The 24,385-nt window shown below is 41.0% G+C and overlaps 1 protein-coding gene and 1 pseudogene across 2 annotated transcripts; both read right to left on the bottom strand.

The window, feature by feature from the left end:
* Positions 1-2,140: 2,140 nt before the first annotated feature.
* LOC147829483 (uncharacterized) lies at positions 2,141-8,185 on the bottom strand. Of its 2 annotated transcripts, none has more exons than XR_015448900.1 (2): positions 7,782-8,185; positions 2,141-3,065 (listed from the first exon to the last, which is right to left on the bottom strand). XR_015448900.1 is itself a non-coding variant. In XM_087205152.1 (2 exons), the coding sequence occupies exons 1-2, from the start codon at positions 7,644-7,646 to the stop codon at positions 3,060-3,062; spliced, it is 702 nt and encodes a 233-aa protein (XP_087061278.1). In that variant the 5' UTR covers positions 7,647-7,775; the 3' UTR covers positions 2,141-3,059. The 2 variants fall into 2 exon arrangements, 1 of the variants encoding a protein (XP_087061278.1); XM_087205152.1 differs by lacking the exon at positions 7,782-8,185 and adding an exon at positions 6,951-7,775.
* Positions 8,186-22,103: 13,918 nt separating this feature from the next.
* Positions 22,104-23,150, bottom strand: LOC101719706 (arginase-2, mitochondrial pseudogene; annotated as a pseudogene).
* Between the last annotated feature and the right edge of the window lie 1,235 nt (positions 23,151-24,385).

The raw sequence follows: 24,385 nt of genomic DNA, 5'->3' as shown, positions 1-24,385 counted from the left end.
CAAATGACAGACTCACTGAGAGAGAAATAGGGCAAATAATTCCTTTCACAATAGCATCCAAAAAACTGAAATACCTAGGAATCATCCTAATGAAAGAAATCAAAGACCTCTTCTCTGAAAACTATGGCACTCTGAAAAGAGAGATTGAAGATGATATCAGAAAATGGACAGGCATCCCCTGCTCCTGGGTAGGAAGGATTAATATAGTGAAAATGGTCATACTTCCAAAACTGCTATATAGATTTAATGCAATTCCATTTGGGATCCCAGCAGCATACTTCATAGACCTTGAGAAAACAATCCCAAAATTCATTTGGAACAAGAAGAGACCCAGAATAGCAAAAGCAATTCTAGGGAACAGAGACATGGCAGGGGGTATCACAATCCCCAACCTGAAACTCTACTACAAAGCTACTGTGATAAAAACAGCATAGTACTGGCAAAGAAACAGACTTGAGGACCAGTGGAACAGATTAGAAGATGCAGAAACAATGCCAGACACAGCCATCTCATCTTCGGCAAAGGAGCCAAACACCCTCACTGGAGGAAAGATAGCCTCTTTAATAAATGGTGCTGGAAAAATTGGGCTTCAACTTGCCAAAGATTAAAACTAGACCTTTATCTCTTACCATGCACTGAACTAAAATCAAAATGGATTAAAGATCTAAATATTAAAATAGAAACTCTGAACCAGTTGGAACAGAGATTAGGTAGAACCCTTGAAGACACTGGTGTAGGAAAAGATTTTATGAACAAAACCTCAGTTGCCCATGAACTAGCACAAACAATCAACAAATGGGATCTCTTCTTATTAAAGAGCTTCTGCACAGCAAGAGAAACCAGCAGCAGTGTGAAGAGACAACCCACAATGTGGGAAAAAATCTTCACCTGCTCTTCCTCAGACAAAGGTCTACTATCTCGAATCTATAAAGAACTTAAAAAGATCAGACCTCCCAAATTTAAAGACCCAATCCAAAAATGGGCCTCTGAAACGAACAGACATTTCTCAGGCTAAGAAGTAGAAATAGCAAAGAAATACATGAAAAAATGTTCAACATCACTGGTCATTCGAGAGATGCAAATGAAAACAACACTGAGATTCCACTTCACTCCAAAAAGAATGGCTGATATCATGAAATCAACCAACAACAAATGCTGGTGAGGCTGTGGGGAAAGAGGAACCCTGCTCCACTGTTGGTGGGAGTGTAGACTGGTGCAACCACTGTGGAAATCAGTATGGAGATGTAAGACCGAGGGCCTTACCAAACGCTCCGAGGAGCTAACTACAGCGACGATCACCCGGGAAGGAACACACCGGTCAAGTTGGAAAGTAAAACAGACCTTTATTAGTCTGGCCAGACGGCACTCCCAAAGCAAAGTAGCTGAGAGAGGCAACTGGCTCAGAGTCCGAGGCTGTTTTATAGGGGGTTAAAGGGGGGGGGGTTACATGTAGATTTACGGGAAAGAAAGAAAAAAAAAGAAAAGGAACAAGGGTTTAGCTTATTGTCACATGTTGATGGTCAGCATAGCCTCAGTGAGGACACTGTGACCATGATCAGCAGATTTAGTTACGGTCTCTGGACAAACAAGGGGTTGAATGATTTACTTAGGATATCTACTATTTTAAGACTAGCAAAAACATTTTAGCCATTAGACATAACACAGTTCAAGGGGATACATAAATTTTGAATCATACAATCCCACATTCCCCACTGATTTTCTGTAATCTAAGTAATCTTACGCATAAACATAGGCATCCATTGTATACAACAGCATGATAATAATAAGCAAATACATATGATTATAATGACAAGAAATAATTGTTTTAACCATTGTAGGTTGGGCAGCCATGAGGTTAACCATTTAAATAGGTCTCCACCATCTTCGTTGTGTACCCTATTTGCCAGGTCCTCTAATTGTTTTATTTTTTCTTTGATTTTTTCTCCATTATCGGTCAAATTGAAACAACACATGTTTTTTATTTTTTCACAGCCTTGGTGGTGGAAGAGCAACAGGTAATCTATTGCTGTTCTATTATCTAAGATTGCCTGTCTTTGCTCTTGTAATTCTTGGTTGATTAGTGCCAAGGCTGACGAAGTGGCATTTAACCCTTTTACTACTTTACAAGCTAATTTTCGTACTGTTTTTTCAGCATGTACTCCTATAGATGGCATGGCAACAAGAGATCCTATCATGGTTAATACTTTTGCATCTGTTAATAGACCCACATCATCATCGCACCCTGGTGCAGTGTAAGGTGACCACCGTTTAGTTCTTTTAGGCACAATTAAATCAGTTCTATCTGGTAATATTACAGCTAATCAACTTAAACAACAACGAGTTTTAGTCAAATTGGCTGGGATGTAGTTGAAAGTTTCTCCTTTACAGGTATAAAACCAACCCATTGGCAGGGAAATATGGCAGTTGCTATATACAATCATTTGTTCCACACGGCAGGACATTTCTTTAAACCGTTTGATCTCCAAACATTTAGTTGAACAATTTTCATATACAGCACATTCAGTCTTATTTGACATGATCACTTTAGATGTATATAATTTGACAGCATTTTTAGGCTTATGGCATGTGACAGGTCCCCAATTATAACTATCTATATAAGTAAGGTTCATTTGTGGAATATCTTTAAACCGAGTATAAAGCCGTATTAACTCTAAAGGGGTGCATACTGGGATAAGACAACTTCCTAATACATAATGAAAATTTACATCAACACTTAAACAGAATTTAGATAGATTAAGCGAGTTTGCCAATTGAATCCATATATTCTTTGTGTGATCTAACTCTCCTGAGGGCAATACCGTCCATATCCTGGTAAATATTATCATGAAGGCGAAGCATTTCCAATTCGCTCCAATCTCAGCTTTGGGTCGCCCAGTTGGCTGGTTATCTTCCATTTGTCCTCTTTGGTATCCGTGGGGGGTCCTGGCTTTAGATGGTTACGATGTATCCAGGCAGAATGCCCAGCCACCTTCACCGCCAAGGGAGTTGATGGGACTACAGGAACTGGTCCCTTTCAATGGGGTTCTAGGGTCTTGGAATCAAACCTGCGAATAAAAACCAAATCTCCCGGCTTATAGGGTAAAGGTTGTAACGGTTTTTCATTTGAACTAGTCATTTTCTTTCGTAATGTCTCATGTAATTCTGATTGAAGCTGATGAACTGCCTTCAAGGATTTAAGGAGCCGAAGGTGGGAAAACTTTTCTTTTAATTCTACATCTATTAATGGAACGATTGGGGGAGATCACCCATAAATAATTTGGAAGGGGGACAAATTGAGGGGAGGCTTAGGAGTACATCTTATCCGGAGGAGGGCAAAAGGAAGAAGCTCTACCCAACCTAGTTCAGTCTCCAAGCATAATTTAGTCAAAATTTCCTTTAAAGTTCTATTTGTTTTTTCTACCTGTCCCGAACTTTGTGGCCTATAGGCACAGTGTAGGTTCCATTTTATTCCGAGGATATTATTAATTAATTTAGATATCTTGGCCGTGAAGGCCGGACCATTGTCGGACCCCAGGGCTAAGGGCAAACCAAATCGGGGAACTATTTCTGTCAAAAGCTTTTTGACGGTAACTTTAGCTGTCTCTCTCTTGGTGGGGTATGCTTCTACCCATCCTGAAAACGTATCTATAAACACTAACAGGTATTTGTACCCATACATGCCAAGCTTCATTTCAGTAAAATCCAATTCCCAATGTTCTCCTGGAGTTAGTCCCTGGTGCCGGACCCCAGGGGGCCCGGTCACCCGATTAGCATTTACCTTGAGGCAGGTGGGGCATCGTCTCACCATGTCTTGAGCCTTTTGAGCTAATCTCTCACTGACGAAATGAGGTCGTATGGCAGCCATCATCTTTTTCTTATCGAGGTGGGTGGACTTGTGTAGTTCCCGCAGCAGCGTATCTGCCACCGCAGCTGGAAGTACTATTTTTCCCTCTTTAGTCGTCCACCATCCATGTTCTCCTTGAGTCCAGCAATTTTTATTCATTTTTTTAATTTCTTTATTCGTGTATTCCGGTCTTTCTGGGAGCACCGGTGTGGGGAGCAGAACCATTTGTTTCCCCACTGATTTTTGGGCAGCTTGTTTGGCTGCCAGATCGGCAGCATTGTTACCAATTGTTTCGGGGCTAAGTCCCTTCTGGTGCCCTCGGCAATGGATGATGGCAACCTCTCGGGGTAACCAGATTGCTTGCAGCAAAGCCAATATCTCAGTCTTATTTTTGATTTCTTTTCCTTCAGAGGTCAACAGTCCTCTATTTTGATAAATTTCTCCGTGTACATGGGCAGTAGCAAAAGCATAGTGGCTATCAGTGAATATATTTATTCTTTTTCCTTTTCCCAATTCCAGAGCCTTGGTCAAGGCAATCAGCTCTGCTCTCTGAGCTGAAGTCCCTTGAGGTAGCCCCTGTTCCCATTCTATCTGTTGGTCCTGGTTAACTACTGCCGCTCCAGCATATCGTACACCATCTCGGACAAAACTGCACCCATCAGTATAGAAAGTTATTTCTGCGTGAGGGAGGGCTTGGTCTGTCAGGTCCGGATGCCCTCCTCTCAAATTTTCAAGAGTCTCGAGACAATCATGGATGGGCAATTGTTCGTCAGACTCTGGGAGCAGGGTGGCCAGATTGAGGCTAACAGTAGTGGCAAACTTAATGCGTGGCTGTTCTAATAAAAGTCCTTGATATTGTAGCAGTCTGGCATTTGACAGCCACTTGCTAGGTGAGCTATTTAACAAGGGCTCGATGGCATGGGGGATGATCAGAGTTAAATCCTGTCCAAAAGTCAGTTTGTCAGCCTCTCGGATTAACGCAGCAGCTGCTGCTATTGTCCTCAAACAGCTAGGCCAACCTCGGGCCACTGGGTCGAGCCTTTTTGAGAGGTATGCCACAGGCCGTTTCCATGGCCCCAAAGGCTGAGTAATCACTCCCTTAGCCACCCCATTCTTTTCTGCCACATACAGAGTGAAGGCTTTATTTAAGTCTGGCAGTGCCAAGGCTGGTGCTGAGGCAAGTGTAATCTTAAGTTTTTGAAATGCTTGCTGGCAAGCCTCAGTCCATTCGAGGGGTGTATTCCCTCCTGCCGTGGCCTCATGTAGGGGTTTGGCAATTTCAGCAAAGCCAGGAATCCAGATCCTGCAATAGCCAATCTCCCCTAGGAACTCTCGCACCTGTTTCTTTGAGCCTGGCTCTGGAATCTGGAGAATTGCAGATACTCTTGATTCTGCCAGCCTCCTCTTTCCCTTTTCAAGAACATAGCCCAAGTAGGTTACCTTGGTCCAGCAGAGCTGAGCCTTCTTCTAGGAGACCCAATATCCTAGTTCTTGGAGGGCGTCCAGGAGGCCCTCAGTGGCCGCAATGCATTCTCTATCGGTCGAAGTCGCCACCAGGAGGTCATCAACATATTGAAGAATAGTCGCCTGGGGAAACAATTTTCTTACCTCTTGTAGATCTTTGCTGAGAGCTTCCCCGAACAGAGTGGGGGAGTTTTTGAATCCCTGTGGCAATTGGGTCCATGTCAGTTGTCCCGTAGTTCCGCTGTCTGGGTCAGTCCATTCAAAAGCAAAGAGGGGCTGGCTTATAGGTGCTAGAGGCAGACTAAAAAATGCATCTTTAAGGTCTAATACTGAGTACCACACATGACCGGGAGGGATGAGACTCAACAGAGTGTAGGGGTTTGGTACTGTTGGGTGGATAGTTTCTACCCGGTTGTTTACTTCCCGCAAGTCTTGTACCGGTCTGTAATCTGAGGTGCCAGGCTTCCTTACAGGGAGCAGGGGTGTATTCCAGGCTGACTGGCAAGTGACCAGAATGCCGGCTTCCTGAAGTCGGTGGATATGTTTGGATATCCCCATTTTGGCCTCCAGCCGAAGTGGGTACTGGCGTACATGAACGGGGGTGGCAGAGGCTAGTAATTGGACCACTATAGGCGCATGGTGTTTGACCAGACCAGGTGGATTTGTTTCAGCCCATACTCGGGGAAACCTTTTCTTTAGATAATCCCATTTTTGTTCAGGAGGTTCTAAGCCCTCTCTTAACAATTTGAATTCATCTTCAAGGGGAACTGTTACCATAATAGCGGAGGGCGGATTAAATTTAAAGGTCCCTCCCTCAGGCTCAAAGGAAATGACAGCTCCCAATTTCCATAACAAATCTCTTCCTAACAGTGGGTATGGGCATTCCGGGATAACTAGAAAAGAATGAGTAACTGTGCCTTTTCCCAGATTTACAGTTCTCTCAGTGGTCCAAGAATAGGAGGCCGACTTTCCCATGGCTCCCATGATGGAGGATTTTAGGGTAGACAAAGTGCCAAGGGGGGTCTTTAGAACAGAATGGGCCGCACCAGTGTCCACAAGGAATTGGACATCTGTTCCCCCTATTTCCAAGGTCACCAGAGGCTCATTAGGGTCAAGCGGCCATGAGCCTTGGCCCCTTCAGTCTTCTTCATCTACCAGGAGAACTCCATCTCCCCGTTTTTTTGCTTCTTTCTCTCTCTTTCTTTTCAACTTTTCACAGTCTTTCTTGTAATGGCCCCTCTCTTTACAATAGGCACATTGATCCTTTTCCACTGTGGGCCATTTTCTATTTTTACCCTCCCGTTTGTTCTTTTCTTTCTTCTGGACAAAACCTCCATCCATCAAGGCAGCAATATTTGCCTTTCCTATCTTTTTGGCCATTCTATCCTCAAGGGGATCTCTGTTGTTAAACACCTTCATTGCCACGCTCATCAACTTTTCCCTATTTTTTTCTCTCGAACCCTTCCATTCGCTGTAATTTTTTTCTAATATCTGGGGCCGACTGAGTAACAAAAGCCAAATTAATTGCCTGTCGATTTGCAGGGGCGTCTGGGTCAATTGGAGTATACGTACGGTATGCTTCCAACAGACGCTCCAAAAAGGCAGAAGGGGATTCCTCAGGCCCTTGAAGGACCTCGCTTACCTTGCTCAGGTTGGTAGGCTTCCGTGCGGCCCCCCTCAGGCCGGCCAAGAGATGCTGACGGTAGTTGTGGAGAGCTTCTCTCCCACCCAAGGAATTTGCTTGCCACGGGGGACGGATGGACGGGAGCTGTGCCTCAATACGGGCCCGCTGCTGTTCATCAAGTGGGCCCTCTGATCCTCCCAACACCGACTTTATGGCCTGTCCTCGAATTCTCTCTCTCTCCTCAGAGGTAAAGAGGGCTTGGAGAAGTTGCTGGCAATCATCCCAGGTTGGGTCATGGGTATTAAAAACAGATTCTAGGAGGGAAATTAAAGCTTGGGGTTTTTCTGAAAAAGGGGGGTTTTGATGTTTCCAATTATACAAATCACTGGTAGAGAAAGGGATATAGACATAATGACCCTGTTCTACTTCCCTAAGAGGCAGAAGAGGAGCTGAATTAGTCCCCCCAGTGGGAGCCCTGCTGGGACCATAAGCAGCTCCTGTTCGCGTGTGGGAAGGGGAGGTTACAGAATCAGGAGATTCTTCCTCTTCAGGAAGGGGAGGAAAGAAAGGGTTTTGAGATCTAGGGCGGACTTTATCTGAGGAGGATGATGGCTTCGCATATGGTGGGGGTCTGAATTCAAGATCTAAGGGGTCAGGATCTTGTGAGAACACTGGCTTGAGGGTCTTTCTCCCTGGGGGCTCACTTGGGGTCATAACCAAGAGGCAAGAACTAGTTTTTAAAGAGCAACGCTGTAGCCAAGCCGGAGGTTCCTGACAAGCCTGAACCCAGATGTTTATATATGGAAACTGATCAGGATGGCTAGGATGTCCAGTTACTTTTTTCCATACCTCTCGGCAGAGGCTCAAATCAAAAGAGCCCTCCGTCGGCCATCCTACTTCAAAAGCCGGCCACTCCAATTGGCATAAGGAACGAAGTTTCCTACGAGAGAACTTAACTTTATATTCGTCCTCCTGCTCGGGGGAAAAAGCCAATTTAAAGTTAGTGAGAAAACAATCCAAGGGAGTATTTTTGGAGCCGGATCCTCCCATCTCTGCTTTTGATGATTAAAAAAGAAGTTAACACAAAACATACAACGAATAAGACAGACAGACGGGTGCCACAACAAAATTGAAACTAAAACCTTCCCTTGTTCCTCGTCAGGAACCTTGGGGTTAGGGGAGGCTTTCCGGCTCGTCAGCCACCTCACTCCTAACAACAAACGGTTGCAACCGGCCAAAAACTTACCTCCGGAGGTTTTAAGGTCTGTGCCTGAGTCTCCTGCTGGATCCCGCCACAGAGTCCTGGCTGAACCGGGGTTCCTTACCTGGGGATCTCGCTGGGGCCTCCAAAACGTAAGACTGAGGGCCTTACCAAACGCTCCGAGGAGCTAACTACAGCGACGATCACCCGGGAAGGAACACACCGGTCAAGTTGGAAAGTAAAACAGACCTTTATTAGTCTGGCCAGACGGCACTCCCAAAGCAAAGTAGCTGAGAGAGGCAACTGGCTCAGAGTCCGAGGCTGTTTTATAGGGGGTTAAGGGGGGGGGGTTACATGTAGATTTACGGGAAAGAAAGAAAAAAAAGAAAAGGAACAAGGGTTTAGCTTATTGTCACATGTTGATGGTCAGCATAGCCTCAGTGAGGACACTGTGACCATGATCAGCAGATTTAGTTACGGTCTCCGGACAAACAAGGGGTTGAATGATTTACTTAGGATATCTACTATTTTAAGACTAGCAAAAACATTTTAGCCATTAGACATAACACAGTTCAAGGGGATACATAAATTTTGAATCATACAATCCCACAGAGATACCTCAAAGAACTAGGACTGGAAATCCCATTTGACCCCGCTATTCCACTGCTGGGGATCTTCCCCAAAGAATTAAAAGAATCATACCACAGTGATATATGTGCACCCATGTTCATAGCAGCACAGCTTGTAATAGGTAAAATTTGGAAACAGCCCAAATGCCCATCAACTGGAGACTGGATAAAGAAAATGTGGGTTTTTTATAAAATGGAGTACTACTCAGCCATAAAAATGAGAAATTAGAGACATTTATAGCTAAGTGGATGCACATTGAGGCCATACTCTTAAGTGAAATAAATAGGACACAGATGTGTAAATACTGAATAGTTTCTCTGGTGTGAGAAACTGAAAGTGTAAAGACTGAATGTATAATAGGCAATGTGAAATAGGAAGAAAAGGGGCAAAGGGAAAGGAAGTGGGAGGGCTAGGGGAAAGGATAGAAGGGAATGGGATTAATATGAGAAAATGGAAAAACAGGAACAAAATCTTTGTAAATAGGGAGGAATGGAGGGGTTGAAGGGAGGGCTGGGCAAGGGTGAAAAATAAGAACCAAGAGAGACTATGTAAAGGTGCAAATTTCCAATGATGAATGTCATTATTTTGAATACCTAAAATGTACCAATTATTAGAATGAATAATCGATAATGTAAAATAGGAATAAAAGGTCCAAAGGGGTAGGGGTAGTGGGAGGGGCAGGGGAAAGGAAAGAAGGGAAAGGAAAAATGATGAGAAATGGAAATAAAGTCTTTGTAAATAGGGAAGGGTGGAGGGGGTGAAGAGAGGGCTAGGAATGGGGAAAAAATAAGAACCAAGATGCATTATATAAAAGTACAATTCCCAATGAGAAATGTAATTGTGTTGTATACCTATAATGTACCAATAAAAGAATTTAATACAAAAAAATGTTCTAACATTAAAAGCATGTGGGTTAAGCAAGCCTGGGGAAGTTTCATCACACTGATGATAAATTTATGCATAGATTTGGAAGGAGAAGAAGGAACTAGGCAAATGGACAACTAGGTAAAGTAAAACTTAAAACTAATTGCTTTTCCCAACATTGAAAATTATAACAAATATTGTAATGCTAGATATTTTAAAGCATAACTCTAAAATATAAATTGTTAGAAAATTAAATCACTCAAAATCATTTTATTAACATACAATTAGCATGCATTTTAAGAACTATTTATTTTATTGAAATACAGAATCATGTATCCATCTTTAATAAAACATGTTCACAAATACCTTTCTTCCATTATTCATGGGCTGCTTAACAGTGTAGATTTCACAGCAAATAAAGGAGATTTAGTCATTAGGCCAAGATTCATAAAGCTGGGTGAGCTGCTCAGAGTAGACCAAGCCTCCTGGTCCACACGCCATAATCTGAGACTGAAGTGTGTGAGGGCCTCTGTGGGGTGCTGCTAGGTTTGGACATGGTCCCCATGACTCTGGGTCCCAGTGTAGCAGTACTGAGAGCAGCTGGGGCCCTTGAAAACTTGGGCCCAGTGGGAGGCAGTCAGGTCATGAAGGCCCTGGCCTTGGGAGTGGATTAATAAAACTGTACCAGTCTCCCGGAGAAACCAGGTTAGTTATGTGGAAGTCAGATTAGGACTGGTGGGAGAATCAGGTCCAGTGGAGCCCAGTGAGCCTTGTGCCTGCTTCCTGACGTGACAGCATACAGCACATGGACCTCAGAAGAAGCCCAGCCAGTGCTGGAAACCTGCTCCTGGGCTCCTGGACCACGAGCCAAGATAAAACTTTTTCCTTCATAAACACCAGCCTAAGATGTCTCTTTATAGAAACAATGGACTAAGACAAATGCGTAAGAATAATTCTGCAAGAAGAGGAAGCAGCAGTTCCAAAAACCTTGACTCATGCTTATGCCTGCCGCACTGAAAGAAAAAGGTGATCCATGACCTGGGTAGAATTCAAGGGACAGATTGGGGCCCAGGCCATGCAGGGCTCCAGCTTTCACTGAGAATAAGAAAAACCACCAAGGACCTTTGACTACAGAAATAATGGCACTTATGCTTTTAAAATAAGGCATTCTGGTGTTCCCCAGGCGAGAAGGAAAAGACTGAGCTCTAAGCAGTCTTGCACGGCAGGTAAATGTTCCACCCTGGAAGGAGTGCTGCACTGTGTTCACATGGGAACAAGTGGGAGGATGGAACAAGTAGCCCAGTGTTCGGACTTGCCCAAGGAACAAAAGCTGATATCATGGGTTCAGGACAAGTTCACATTCTGCACAGCTGTTTGCCACAACGCATACAGAGCAGCATGTTATTACTTCTGTAGGTGCCTGACAAATGTGCATAACCTGAATCTAGCCATAGAAAACCATCATATTGCAGGGGCAGGGGTCAGTAGACAAGAAAATAAAACTTAGGGGCCTCCTTCGGGCGTCTAGCTAATCCTGACTAGGAGTTAAGAGCCAACTTTACTACAGAGATTCCCCTGGGAAGCAGGTCAAAGACAGGGGTAGAAAAAGGAAAAAGAAAACAAAAACAGATAAAGAAAGGCACCAAATGGCCTTGGGACTCACAAGAGATCAGAAAAAGAGCTGACAGCAGGACACAGAGAGAAGCCAGGGGCACAGACGATGAGCCCCCACCTCCAACAAAATAGAAAGAGGGACTGACTAACTGTGAGGCAGTGTATGCTCACACCTGTGCACTGACATGCATACTTATATACTGTACTCACTTTAGAGTCCCTTTGTTGTTGACTCCAGGGTCCTTACAGAGTACAATGGATGTCCACATGCCCCTTACTAACTCCAAGCTAACCAAGCTAACCCCCTTGCCAACCCACCACCCACCCCAAAGATAAGGCCTGAAAAGGTAGATGAAGGACAAGGAAGCAGGCAGCCAGAAAGAAGCTGCACACAGACCACAGCAAGGAATGACATGAATCCAGTTAGGCAAGTTCCAAGTGGACGGAAGGGTCCCTCACTCTACTTTAAAAGCAGCTGGGAACAAGGGCTCAGGTCCTCCATCTTTCCAGAGCCCCTAACCTGATTCTTTCTTAACAGGGTAGCTGTCTATCTTCACCTTTCTCCCTCCTCTTCCTCTTTTCAAATAGCGTCACCCTTTCATTAAACTCTGTCCCTCTAGTTTATTATTGGGCTGAGTTACCTGGACAGCAGAACAGCAGTGCAGGTCCCCAGATGCAACAATATGGGCCTAAACTGGGAAAAAAAAATCTATTAACTGCTTGATGTGTACTCATCAAAAATATCAAGGACACAAAAGATAAAGACATCTGAGAAGCTGTTTCAGCTTTTAAAACATTAGGGAGATATACAAATTGAAAAATTTACTTTTCATTTTTATGCTTATTGTAAAGAATATTATTGAACTTTAAAATTTGAGTGCTGGGTGTTTGGCTACCTGTAATCCCAGTATGGGGAGGCTGAGGCAGGAGGACTGCAGTGAGTTCAAGGCCTGAATGAGATACATAATGAATTCAAGGACAGCCTGATCTCCATAGTGAGACCCCATCTAACCCCCCAAAATAAATAAATACCATTAAATTTGAAAGAGATCTGTGCATTATGCTAGTGTTGCAGTAATGTTGATTTCTGAATATGATGATTCAGAGGTGTGCTGGGAAGCCCCGTGGTGGGGAAACCTCAGTTTGTAACTCATGGATCTCTGTGGTGTGAATTCTCCTGCAGTCCTTAATCTCAGGATACCCATGAAAATCCCTGAGTACAGCTGGGGAGAGACGTGCCCCTGGGTCTTGCAAAGCCATGGAATTAGTGTGCCACATCAACCACGCACATGCAAGGGCACTTGTGTGTGATCTGAGAATCACATTTTCAGTTCACACAAAAAGAAATTTATAATACATACTATTTACATATAATGCATAATATATTCATATGAATAAAAAATAACACATACCTAAGTGTAAATTCATATAACACTGAGAGAATAAAGCAAAGATGATAAAATGTCATACAGCATATAAGCATGGTTTTCGTGATCCGTTCAACATTTCTGTACATTTGAATCATTTCAAAACAAAAGCTAAGAAAAAATAGATAACACATAAAAGAGTAAAGAATATATGATAAAATATTTCTCTATTTTATATAAAGAAGATAAAAATGAAAATTCTGTTCACTAGATAAAATACAAAAAACTTTAAACAAATACTATCCCTAGTCGATATAATAACTTCTGAACAACATAAAATCAAATGAATTATTAGACATTTCACTCTAACAACTAAAGGAGATATTCCTGGTTTGAAATATTTTACTATTACTATATTCATCAAAATATTAAAAATGAAAAACCAGTCTATATGATATTCTTAAATTATGCACTAAATGCACAAATATAGATCAGATATCTGATAATACCAGAAACTCAGCAGTAGATAAAATTGACTGACTGTACTTTGTGCCTGAGTAGAGTTTTTGATTTACTGACACTCTGTAGATTAATGTGAGCCCACACTGACCAGTAAACGTGAAATAAAGCTCTGAAGAGAAGTTTAAAAATTGATTATCCTTATAATATTTTTGTGGAGCTTCAGAAGAATATAGAAAAATGAGATTAACGAATTTCTAAATTTTCTAAAGTACAGTGGACCCTCAAGTTATGACCAGCCTGACATAGGAACAACTTGGGTTAATTAGGTTAAGGGAGGATCTGTCTGCCTGTTGTTATATACAGCGTGTACCCAGGTAGACATCCAGATCTCAGCTGCATTGACTTAATAACAACTAACCCTCGGGAACCAATGGGGTTCATAAGTCAAGGGTCCACTGTAATAACATTTTAAAATAATCTAAAAAATGCAAATATCCCATGATGCATATTAATATTTCATTAGTGTAATTTTATATCCACATAAGTAAAGGAAAAGGTGATGATGAATTCTTTAGTGAGATAGATTTTCACAAGTTTTATTAACCATCAGCATTATGATCACCACCTCCTGAGTTATTTGTTTCACTTTAACCTGTTCCCTATTTTGTGAGCCTTTTGAGACCATGTGTACTAGGGATGAAGCAGATGAGAAGATGCAAGGAGTTCAATGGAAAATACTTTGCATGTTCAAATGTACAGACTTCACGTTACTTTCTCCTATGAATAAGAAAGAGCTTTAAACCCTGTTTTATATTTTTTTCTATTTGTTGTGCAGGAATTCCTTACTCTCCACTAGTTTTTCCTTCTATTATAGTAAGGTGCTGCAATCAGGATGTCTCTGTGTAGCACCTAGAAAATCACCCAGCTCTCATTTCCAGTAAAGTTCAACACCAGCAAGCGTCATGTTTTCTTTTATGTGATAACTTTTATTAAAAAGTCACCCTCATAATAAAACACAACTAGAGTTCTCTGAACAAAAGCATAATAGAGAATCAATTAACCATTTTTTCTGCCTTCAAATTTAGGGCTAGGAGTTCAAACACAAGACCTGCAACCAAATCTATGTCTAGGTTTTGCCCTGTAATTAGGAGCAAACCATTCACTCTCCCATTCCTTCATATAAAAGACCCACAGTTCATTGAAATGTGGAAGAATGGCTCTGGGACTGGACAGGTCCTTTCATCATCAAGGAGAGATTTAATTAAGATAAGCACAGTGCATTTTCTGCAAAATATAATTCAATTTCCTGACTAACAAATATTTTTAAAATTTTATTGACAAGTCTAAGTAAACCAGAACACCTATTTATGAAGTAGCTTAGTTATATTTGCTGTAAAATGTAACAATAGCAGGGTACCCTTTTCATTCAGTTGATAAAACAGATGAATCAGCTCAATACCTAAATTCTAACTCTGAAAACTTCACATTTCTAGCATCTCACCAACAACAGCAGTTGAAAATTTTCAAGGAAATACATAAAATATAACAAGTGAAATATTAATTGTTAAAATCCTTAGCAGACAAAAATGTTGTGAATATAACTAGAATAAAGGAAGAAGTTATCAAAGAAAAGTGACTTGGATTACAAATTACAAGTTTGTTTTCTAATTACAAGTGCTGTAAGTTTTACAGTGGTGGTACACCAAAAATACTAAAATGAAAAATAGGGTTTTCTTTTTATAACAAAAGAAAGTCCTCCTTTATCAGAGCATTTGATTCCTATGGTAACCTTCCCAATTGTACTAGTATGATTGTGTTATTGACAATAGTTCAAAAAGCATTTTGCAAATGGCACAGCTGTCAAAGCAGAAAGGTATAAGCCATTCTTGCATTCTTGGGCATTTTTGTTGAAAAGAGATTTGTAGTTTGATTCTAAAAATGGTATAGCTTAAGTATTTGTAGGGATATGCTCTCCAAGGCAATTCTTTTGGAACCAGTATCTGTGATTTTTAAAAATATTTTCTAAGGCTGTATTTTCCAACACATATTGCTAACTCTATTTAAACAACAAATATGTTTCAAAATTACTGAATATCAGCTTCTCTTTTAGAAAATTATACATGTCAGGTTCTTGAGGTAAGAAAACATTTCTATTTGAAGAGTATTTAGATAATGCTTTAGCATTTTCTTGAATATTGCTTAAAAATTCAAAACAAAAATAAGTCACAGAGGTTGAGAACAACCAGCCCAGGTAGCTTGTTCAGTGTGCAAAGAACGCTGTGACTAACCTCACTCCTTTTTGGAAGTTTGCCACAAGGAGAACACATGGCGAGTCAGAGCTGATGCTCTGTTGTGTAAGCTCTAAGTATTTCCTTAGTTCTTAAAATTTTCAGTCCTGCTTCTAACTCCACACCACGAAGAACCATATAATATGTTTTGTATTACAATTAACAAGGAGATAAGAATAAAAATGATGCACTATTTGAAGAAGGAAAAGAATTCAGGAGAAAATACAAAGTGAAGTTGACTCAGTGAGACTTATTGAGTCAAAATTATTAAAGTAAACAAAAGTTGTAATGAGCTTCCACTCAAGACAGAGTAACCAAGACCCTATTCATGAACCTGGCTGAAAAACCAAGAAGAAAATGTAACAACAAGAGCAAAATCTGACAAAATACATTAAGCAATGTTTCAAAACATTTAACAGAATGTAGGAAGGCCTGCACTCCGTGAGAAGGTAAATAACATAGGTGGGTGCTAAGTTTTTCGGCTCACCCCAGGGGAAAGTTTCCATGCAGCAGTGTGAGAAGCAGGGACCAGAGCAAAGCCAGGCATCTCCCAGAGTGAAAGTGCCAAGCTGGGGCCTCAGACAGGCCTGCCCTCCAGAGCTAGGGAAGAAGAAGAGGGCAGCTGAGGACAGCTGAGCCATCCCCCTTCCCCAGTGAGCCAGCACCACATAAGGGACCCTAAACACAAGAGGAGAAGCAGTCCCTGAAGCTCATGGATGCACCCAACTCAATGGCTATTCCCACAAACTAGAGTGCGGTAGCTTCATAATTCAGGAAAGAGAGGAAGGGTACTGAGAATCCAGCCCCCTAGGGGAAACATTGAGCTCTGGGACAAGCCTGCTTCTGACCTGCCAAACACAACTGAAGCGAGACTCTAAACTGCAGATTATGTCCTTACAATAACCAGACCACGTAAAGAACAGAAATGAAAAGTATTCATAGAAATACAAGTTGTCTGCACCCAACATGGTAAAGTCCATGGTTTTTGGCATCTAATTTAAAATTACCAAGTTTTCAAAAGAGAGGGAAGAAAATACTATCAAAATTAATGACAAATAAAAACAAATCAAATCATATCAGAAATGATACATATGTCTGATAGATTTATTTATTTATTTTATTTATTTATTTAGGTACCAGGGATTGAACTCGGGACCTTGCACTTATGAGACAGGTGGCGGCACCACTGAGCTAAATCCCAGGCCCCTGATAGATTTATTATACATAATTGTAATGTACTTCAACTAAATTGCACTTCTAGAGATAAAAAACTATAATGTTTAAAATGAAAAAACACTAAATATAATAACCCTATAGAACTAAGAATATTATAGCCAGAGGATATTGCTGATAACACAAAATGAAAACCCTCAAAAATGAAACAGGGAGAAAAGACAAAAAAAAATGAAAGAAAAAAAAGACAAAACATTGAATAGAGTATCAGTGTATTGAGAAGCAACTTTCAGAGACTTAAGGTATGCATAACTGGAGTATTAGAAGTGAAAGAGAAAGAAAAGGGACACAAAAGTATATAAAGAATTAATGGAGCAGGAGGTTTAACTCAGCTGTGCTGCTGCTTCACAAGTGCAAGGTCCTGAGTTCAATCCCTTGTACCAAAAAAAAATTAATGGCCAAAATTTTAAAAATTTGAGAAAAGCTGAACTGAAGAGGTGGGAAGTCTTCTCTGCCACTGAGGGCACCATGCCAAACCACCCACACCCAGCTTGCAGCTTCCTGGGACATGCTCTTAGCAGTGGGGCCTGTGATCTCAGGCCTCCAACTTTGGCCTTCTGGACACCTTGTGAGGAAAGAGTCCACTTGCTGAACAACACCAGCACCAGATGGGCTGACCAACTCTTCTCCCCATATAGGGGAGCCTCTGCATGGACTTGAGGGGCAGAGCACTTCCTATCCAACCCCTGGGCTCACTGTCTTGTGGGGATCACTGAACCAGATGTGGCACTGCTGACATACAAGGCTAACAAGTGCAAATTATTTTAAAATATTTCAATAAAACTGCCTGACTGGCTCTGGGCTGCCCCCCAAAAAAAAAATTTGAGAAAAGCAGAAAATGTGTAAATCTGAGATACTTCTCAAATTTTGAACCCTCAAAATTAAGAAAACTATATGAAGGCAAATCACAGTCAAATTATTTAAATTAGTAATAGAGTGAAATTATAGAGGCAGAGAAAAAAGACATTACATAGAGGAGCAAAGATAGTAGATATGCTGTAGATTTCAACAATAAAAGCTTAAGAAGTGGGACAATATTTTAAAGCATAAAAAATACTAATAAGAAGAATAATAATAACAATAATAATTCTGCCAACCTAGGTTCTTTATACAAAAATACATTCACTTTCTGTTTCAAAATAGAAGGTGAAATGACTATAAAAAGAGATGGAAAGAGGGCCGGGAATTTAGCTCAGTGGTTCCAGCACCTGCCTCGAAAGCTCAAGGTCGTGTGTTCGATCCCTGTTACCAAAAAAAAAAAAAAAAGCGAGAAAAGAGATGGAAAGATTTTTTTTAAGTCATGTTAAAAATTAAAGATTATCATCTATAGACCTGAAAAAAAGTAATATCAAAACACCTTCAAACCGAAGGAAAATAATATGATAGGAAAATAATATGATAGGAATATAGATCTCCAGAAAGGTATGAAGAAAGTGGGAATAGTAATTATGTGCATAAATTTCATCAAGAGATAATCAAGTGTTTAAAGCAACAACAATAAAGAATTTATTGTTTCATGACATTTCAAAAATATCTGACATTAATGTAAAGCCCAGAAAGAGAAAATGAAAGTAAACTATTATAAGATTCTTTAACCATACACAAGTGGTATACTATTACTTTGAAATAAACAGAAATAAACCAGAGATTTTAAAACAACAATCAACCGTTAAACTGAACAAACCAATGCAATATGAGTCAAAAAAATAAAAAGAAATCATAAAATACTATCCAATTAATAAAAACATAGCAAAAGAAGGAACAAATAAAGAAAAGATAGAACTGAAGGAAACAAGAGTAATATGGTATAATAATTCTCAAAGAGACCCTCAAACCACAATAAATATGAATGCTTAAACATCTCAATAAAAAGACAAAGATTGTCAGACTGGATAAACAAACAATATGCAACTAGGTGAGGCTTATAAGAAATCTACTTGATCCAGGCATTGTAGTTTATGCACTGGAGGCTGAGGAAGGAGGATTGCAAGTTTGAGGCTAGGTTGGGCAGTGGAGTATAGATATTGGTGTAAGACCGAGGGCCTTACCAAACGCTCCGAGGAGCTGACTGCAGTGAAGAACACCCAGGCGGGAACACACCGGACAAGTTGGAAAGTAAAACAGACCTTTATTAGTCTGGCCAGATGGCACTCCCAAAGCAAAGTAGCTTAGAGAGGCAACTGGCTCAGAGTCTGAGGCTGTTTTTATAGTGGGTCGCAGGTGAAGTTGGCAAGCAGAAATACAAAAGCGGAGGAGAGAGATAAAACAGACCTTTTACAGATTGTCCTTAAGATAACATATTCAGATGTGGAGTTGGGCAAGCATGACGGAACACTACACACACAACAGACCTTCCTGGCACAACAACAAGCACATGCCTGGAACTTGATGTCTACCTGGTGATCCATAACAGAAGCAGACAAGTTGGGGCCCTATTACAAAATGGAGTAACTGTTGTTCAGTCTCACATTCCCCACTGATTTTTCCCGTAGCTGTGTAATCTTATACAGCATTATCTTTGTATTTTTGTCTCCATCTTTGCTCTTTCTCATCTAGCTCACTTAAAGGATGATATTTGGCCTGTTGATTCAAAATCAGTAGGTGAACAGATCCTATCCGGGCCTTTACATAGGTCATAAGCTTATTAATAATGCATGGGTCAAAAGTCAAAGCTAGTAACAAGATTAACAGGGGTCCAGCAAGGGCAGAAACAAGGGTAGTCATCCAGGGAGACCAGTTAAACATTGACTGGAATCATCCCTCCTGTTTTATCAATCTATTATAATTTTCTTGTAGATGTTTATTTACCATGGCTAGAGTTTCTCTTATTATTCCAGATTTGTTAGCATAATAGCAACATTGCTCTCCTAGGGCTGCACATAGCCCTCCCTCTTTCATAAACTCAAGGTCAAGCCCTCGCCGGTTTTGAAGCACCATCTCAGCCAGAGAATCAACTTGTTTTTCCAAATGAGACACTGACTCAGTAAGCAGGCCTAAGTCTATTGTTACCTGTTGGGCAAGGGTCTTGAAATTAGAGTCTTGCAGTCCTATTGTGGTCATGCCCAGAGCTGCTGATCCCGCAATGCCTGCTGCAGTTAACACAGGAATCAATGCTGGGTGGTGCTTCTCTCGGGTGTGTGCTCTCTTACCTAGGTATTCCCAACCCTGGTCTCCTCCATATATAGTGACTTGGGGTAAAATGTGGACCATTACACATACCTCAAGTTCCTGATTGAGGACTGTCATGGATAAACAGGGAGTTATACCATTTGTACATGCCCACCATGCATTGTTTCCAGCTTTCAAATATTTTTCATTACTGATGGTATCTGATAAGAACATATACTGTCCAGATAAGATGAAGTAACACTTGGATTTTTAACACATAACCCTTTTTTTTTATATCCCCAATTGACAACCTCAGTTGTTTTCAATCACACTCATTCTGGTCAGCTTCTGAGAAGGTGCCATTTACTGTCAACCTTACATAATGCAGGGGTTGTGGACTCAAACACAGCCAACACCCTTGAGTAAGATTAGAGCTAGGCTCATTTAACAGGGTGTACATGGCATCCAGGGTTTTTAGGTATGGTTGGATCGGAGATTCAGGAGCAACTAATGACATGTTATAGGTTCCTTTTGCCTTTTCTTTTTCTTGGGGGCTGGAGACCCTATAGATGTCCTATGGGGCAGGCATAAATATCTATGTCTTGGAGGTTTTATTCATCTGTTCCACACCTCCCTCCATGGCCCCCTTTACCCATCTTTCCAGATGAAACTTTATCCTTTGATCCAGCCCCTCCACCACTAATGATTGGAAGCCCCAGAGAACACAGGTCTATAATATTTATATATTATACTTGTGGTATAAAGAAAATAAAATGCAATACTGTGAGCATTATAGTAAAAAAATAACCAACTATGCTTTCTGGTTTTAAATTTATTTTTAAGTTAGAAAGAGCTTAAATACTCATTAGTTCCAGGTAAAATTTCAGTTAATCATTAATAATATGTTTAAATTCATATTTTAATCAGATCTTTATTACAAAGAAAAATGAGACACAAAAACAACTGTCAGCCGGGCATGGTGATTCACATCTGTAATCCCAGCTCTTGAGAGGTGAAGGCAGGAGGATCTCAAGTTCAAAGCCAGCCTAGGCTATATAGCAAGACCTTGTCTCAACAAACAAAAACAAAAAGTATGAAAAAATGCTTTTAGTGGCCCATTGTTAGCTCCTTATAAGAATTTGATCTTTTTCTTACTAATTTCAAAGGGAAAACTGTCAATGTAAATTTTCAGTAAAATGTGTTAGTATCTGATGATCAGATAAGTAATTATTCCATTAGACCATGCCTCATTTATGGTTAGACTCATAAAATTATACGAAATTAATGTACTATGCTTATTTCATAAAAGCCCACTGACTGTGGACAGACAACATGTTTTCAAGGTACTGCAGGTGAGCAGATTCTAGTTGAGGTGGAATGGTGAAGTGAATATATTCATCTTTCATGGTCCATGACTCCTCAACTGCAAGACCCAATGTGCATATCATAATCTGGAGTGACTCAGGGGCAATGAACTCAACCTCTCTTATCTAGCAATTTACCTGAAGTTGTTTAACTTCTCAATGTTGATTTGAACTTCATTCTCTCTAGAAATTCGAAAGCTGGCAATTTTTCCTGAGTATACCATGAAAAAGCTGTTATGGCTTGGACCTAGTCTGAAACCCAGAGTTTGTATGCTGGAAGCCAGGTCCAAGGTAGCAGTGTCAAGGGATGGAATCTCTAACAAGTAGGGCTGAGGGACGTTAATGAGGCCTGTGGTTCCACTTGCATGGATGGATGAAGTGAGTAGGGAGCAGTCCCCTCAAGAACAAGTTGTTATGAAGAGTGAGTGTGGCCTCCTGGGCCTCTTACTTCTGGCTTAAATGTGCTCCTTCTGCACTTAGCTGATCCTCTTCCTGCTTCCCCATCATACCACGACACAGCCAGGCAGTCCCCACTAGGAACCGTGCTATTTGAACTCTCCAACCATCCCAGTGAGCTACATAGACCTTTCATTTTATAAGTTACTCAGCTGCAGACATTCTATTGTAAAAGCACAAAATGGACTAAGACAAAAGAGACTGAGACAAAACTGGGTATGCAGTTGGAGATTTATGTGGAAGAACTCACCCAGCCTCCTGAATACAGGGCAGCAGACCCCAGACATTTTAGCATCCGGGACTGGTTTCATGGAAGAAAACTTTACTTTCTTTTTTTTTTTACCAAGGTAATAAATGTTTATAATTTCTTCAGATTTACATAATACCTTGTGAACTCCAAAAAAACAAAATACATTTACAGTAGTATTGTTGGTCACCAAAGTGGGGAGGGGAAGCTAAGTTGTGAGAATGCACAGATGTTCTCATTAAGGCAGTACTGACCCAAACAGCCATATTATCTGTCCCCCTCAGAATGCCTCGCAATGCGAATGCTCACTGGGAAACATTACAGCATACAATATTTCCTAAATTCCCACACGTTCTTCATTTTCTGATTCATCTGGTGAACTGAGAGTAGGAAGTTGGTCATAGACAATGTGCCCTCCTTCCCTTGTCTGACCAAAACTTGAAGCAATCACATCCAGTGTGAGGCTAGTGGTAGCCTTTGCTTCTTCTTCTGAAGTTGCCAAGTGAGAATTGACCTCAACAAGATACAGTGCTCACAGTAACCCTGTATTGTGTATTTCTTCAGTAATATACACGCCTTTTCAATAGGTCAGTCCCCCTACCACAGGGGTTCCTGTGGCAGGAGCCAGCGTAGGGTCAAATGCATCAATATCAAAACTCAGGTGGATTGGCCTTTGTCTTTTGCCAATCAGCAGGTCAAATGTCTGTTCCATCACCTTCTTGATACCAAGTTGATCAATATCTCTCATGGATAAATACTGAATATCATAGTTCCTTAAAATAAAGTGTTCCAGAGGGTCCACATCTCTTAGGCCAATATACACAATACTTGGGGTAGAGATACAAGGTTTGACCGAGGAAAAGCCTAGGAGTGATGGTATCTTGTCCTGTAGTTCTCTGAGGAGAAATGCAACTAGCTGTCCATGGAGATTTCCTGTTGGAGTGGTGAGGGGTGTATTGATGTCAGCATGGGCATCAACCCAAATGACACAAAGGTCCAGGCAGTGCTGGGCGTGGCCACTAACAGTACCAATTGGAAGGCTGTGGTCTCCTCCCACAGTGACACAGCTATAGCCATCTGACACTGCTCTACTAATCACCTCAGTCAGTTCCTGGTTAGCAAGGCCCACTGAGCATGGATTCATTACCAGGTTGTTGAAGGGATCATCTTTGGCTACAGGAGTAAAACTCAAATCTCTGAAGTCTTTTAGGCTGCAGCCAATCTGGAAAGCCTTTTCATCAAGCCAGCTTCTCTTACGGCAGTTGAATCATACTCCACTCCTTTTTTTCTCTGCCACAACATCAGCCCTGCCATCTATTTGTTCCACAGACATTTTTTCAAATCCTTGCATGGAAATAAGGAGAAACAAACTCCATCACTAGATCTAAATCAAACTTTCCAGCCCCAGGAGCCCCTGGCTGTGAGTTGGACCAGCGAGGGGCTGAGCTAGGTTAGGAGCTGGTGGCCAGGCATGTGTGTGGCTGGCTGGGGCCAGAACCCTCCACAGCTGCAGGTTTCTTTCACCGCAGAGAGAACAAAGTCCAAAGACAACTTTTCCATGGAACAGGGTGGTGCTGTGAGTGGGCATTAAGGATGTTGGAACCACTCATGTGCAGTTCCCAGTAGGGTTTGTGTTCCCATGAGAATCTCACAGGAGGTAGAGCTCAGGCAGGAGTAAGAGCTGAGGGAGTGGCTGTAAATGCAGGTGGAGCTCTGTCACCCCTGCCCTGTGGCCTGGTGAGTAACAAAGAAGACCTATGCATGCTTGGAGATTGAGGACTCATGGTTTAGGGTTTGGACTGTGTACTCATTATATGAATGTTTCAGTGCCAATAAAAGAAACAGTACAGCAATTATAAATGAAACAATAAAATATAAAATTAGTTTCATTCTTTTATGTTAAGAAAAGGCCTGAGTGAATGCAGAATAACTCTAATACAGAGTAGAACACATATCAACAGGTGTTACATGAAGTAAATGATGCTTTAGGGTAAACTTGAGGTGTATATTTATATAGAATTTTAAAGCTAATATAAATCATAATTACCATGCTCAAAAACTCTGGATAGTCCACAAAGTTGAGAGAAAGCTCTTTTGCACATTATGGCAGCAGTAAAGAAAATATATTGAAAGAGCCAGTTAAAAGGTATTACTGGTCTACTGTATATAACAATATGGCCACAGTAGAAATTTCAGAAGCTGGGAAGAAAGAATGACATTCTGAATAGGAGAAGTTGTGGAGTGTCTGTGCTCCAGGCTGGGAAGAATGGTGGTCAGGGAATTGTATTCTTTGGAATGAACCAAGCTCAAAATGATGTAGACCAAAAGGCAAGTCTTGTTCTTAGCAACAAATGTTAAAACTTCCATTAGACATAGAGTGCTTAAGCCATAATCACCAAACCACTGTAAGAAACTCTAAGAAATTCTGTCCATAATGCACAACAAGGACTCTCAGGGTAGATCACTGAAAAATGAGATGAAAATAACCAAAAGTTTTAAAACCACTGAACAGGAAATACTAAGAAGAGAAAAACAATACGACTAGCACAATTTAACCATGACTACCAAATAACACTCATGCAAATTCAAATTGCCAATGCACAACAAAAATACTACAGT

Source organism: Heterocephalus glaber, unplaced genomic scaffold, assembly GCF_053883595.1.
Source record: "Heterocephalus glaber isolate CG9 unplaced genomic scaffold, H.glaber_assembly_v1.0 deba00000594, whole genome shotgun sequence".
In the NCBI taxonomy this organism is placed as follows: domain Eukaryota; kingdom Metazoa; phylum Chordata; class Mammalia; order Rodentia; family Bathyergidae; genus Heterocephalus; species Heterocephalus glaber.
The sequence above is the reverse complement of the archived record's forward strand: the minus strand, read 5'-3'. Positions and strand labels throughout refer to the sequence as shown.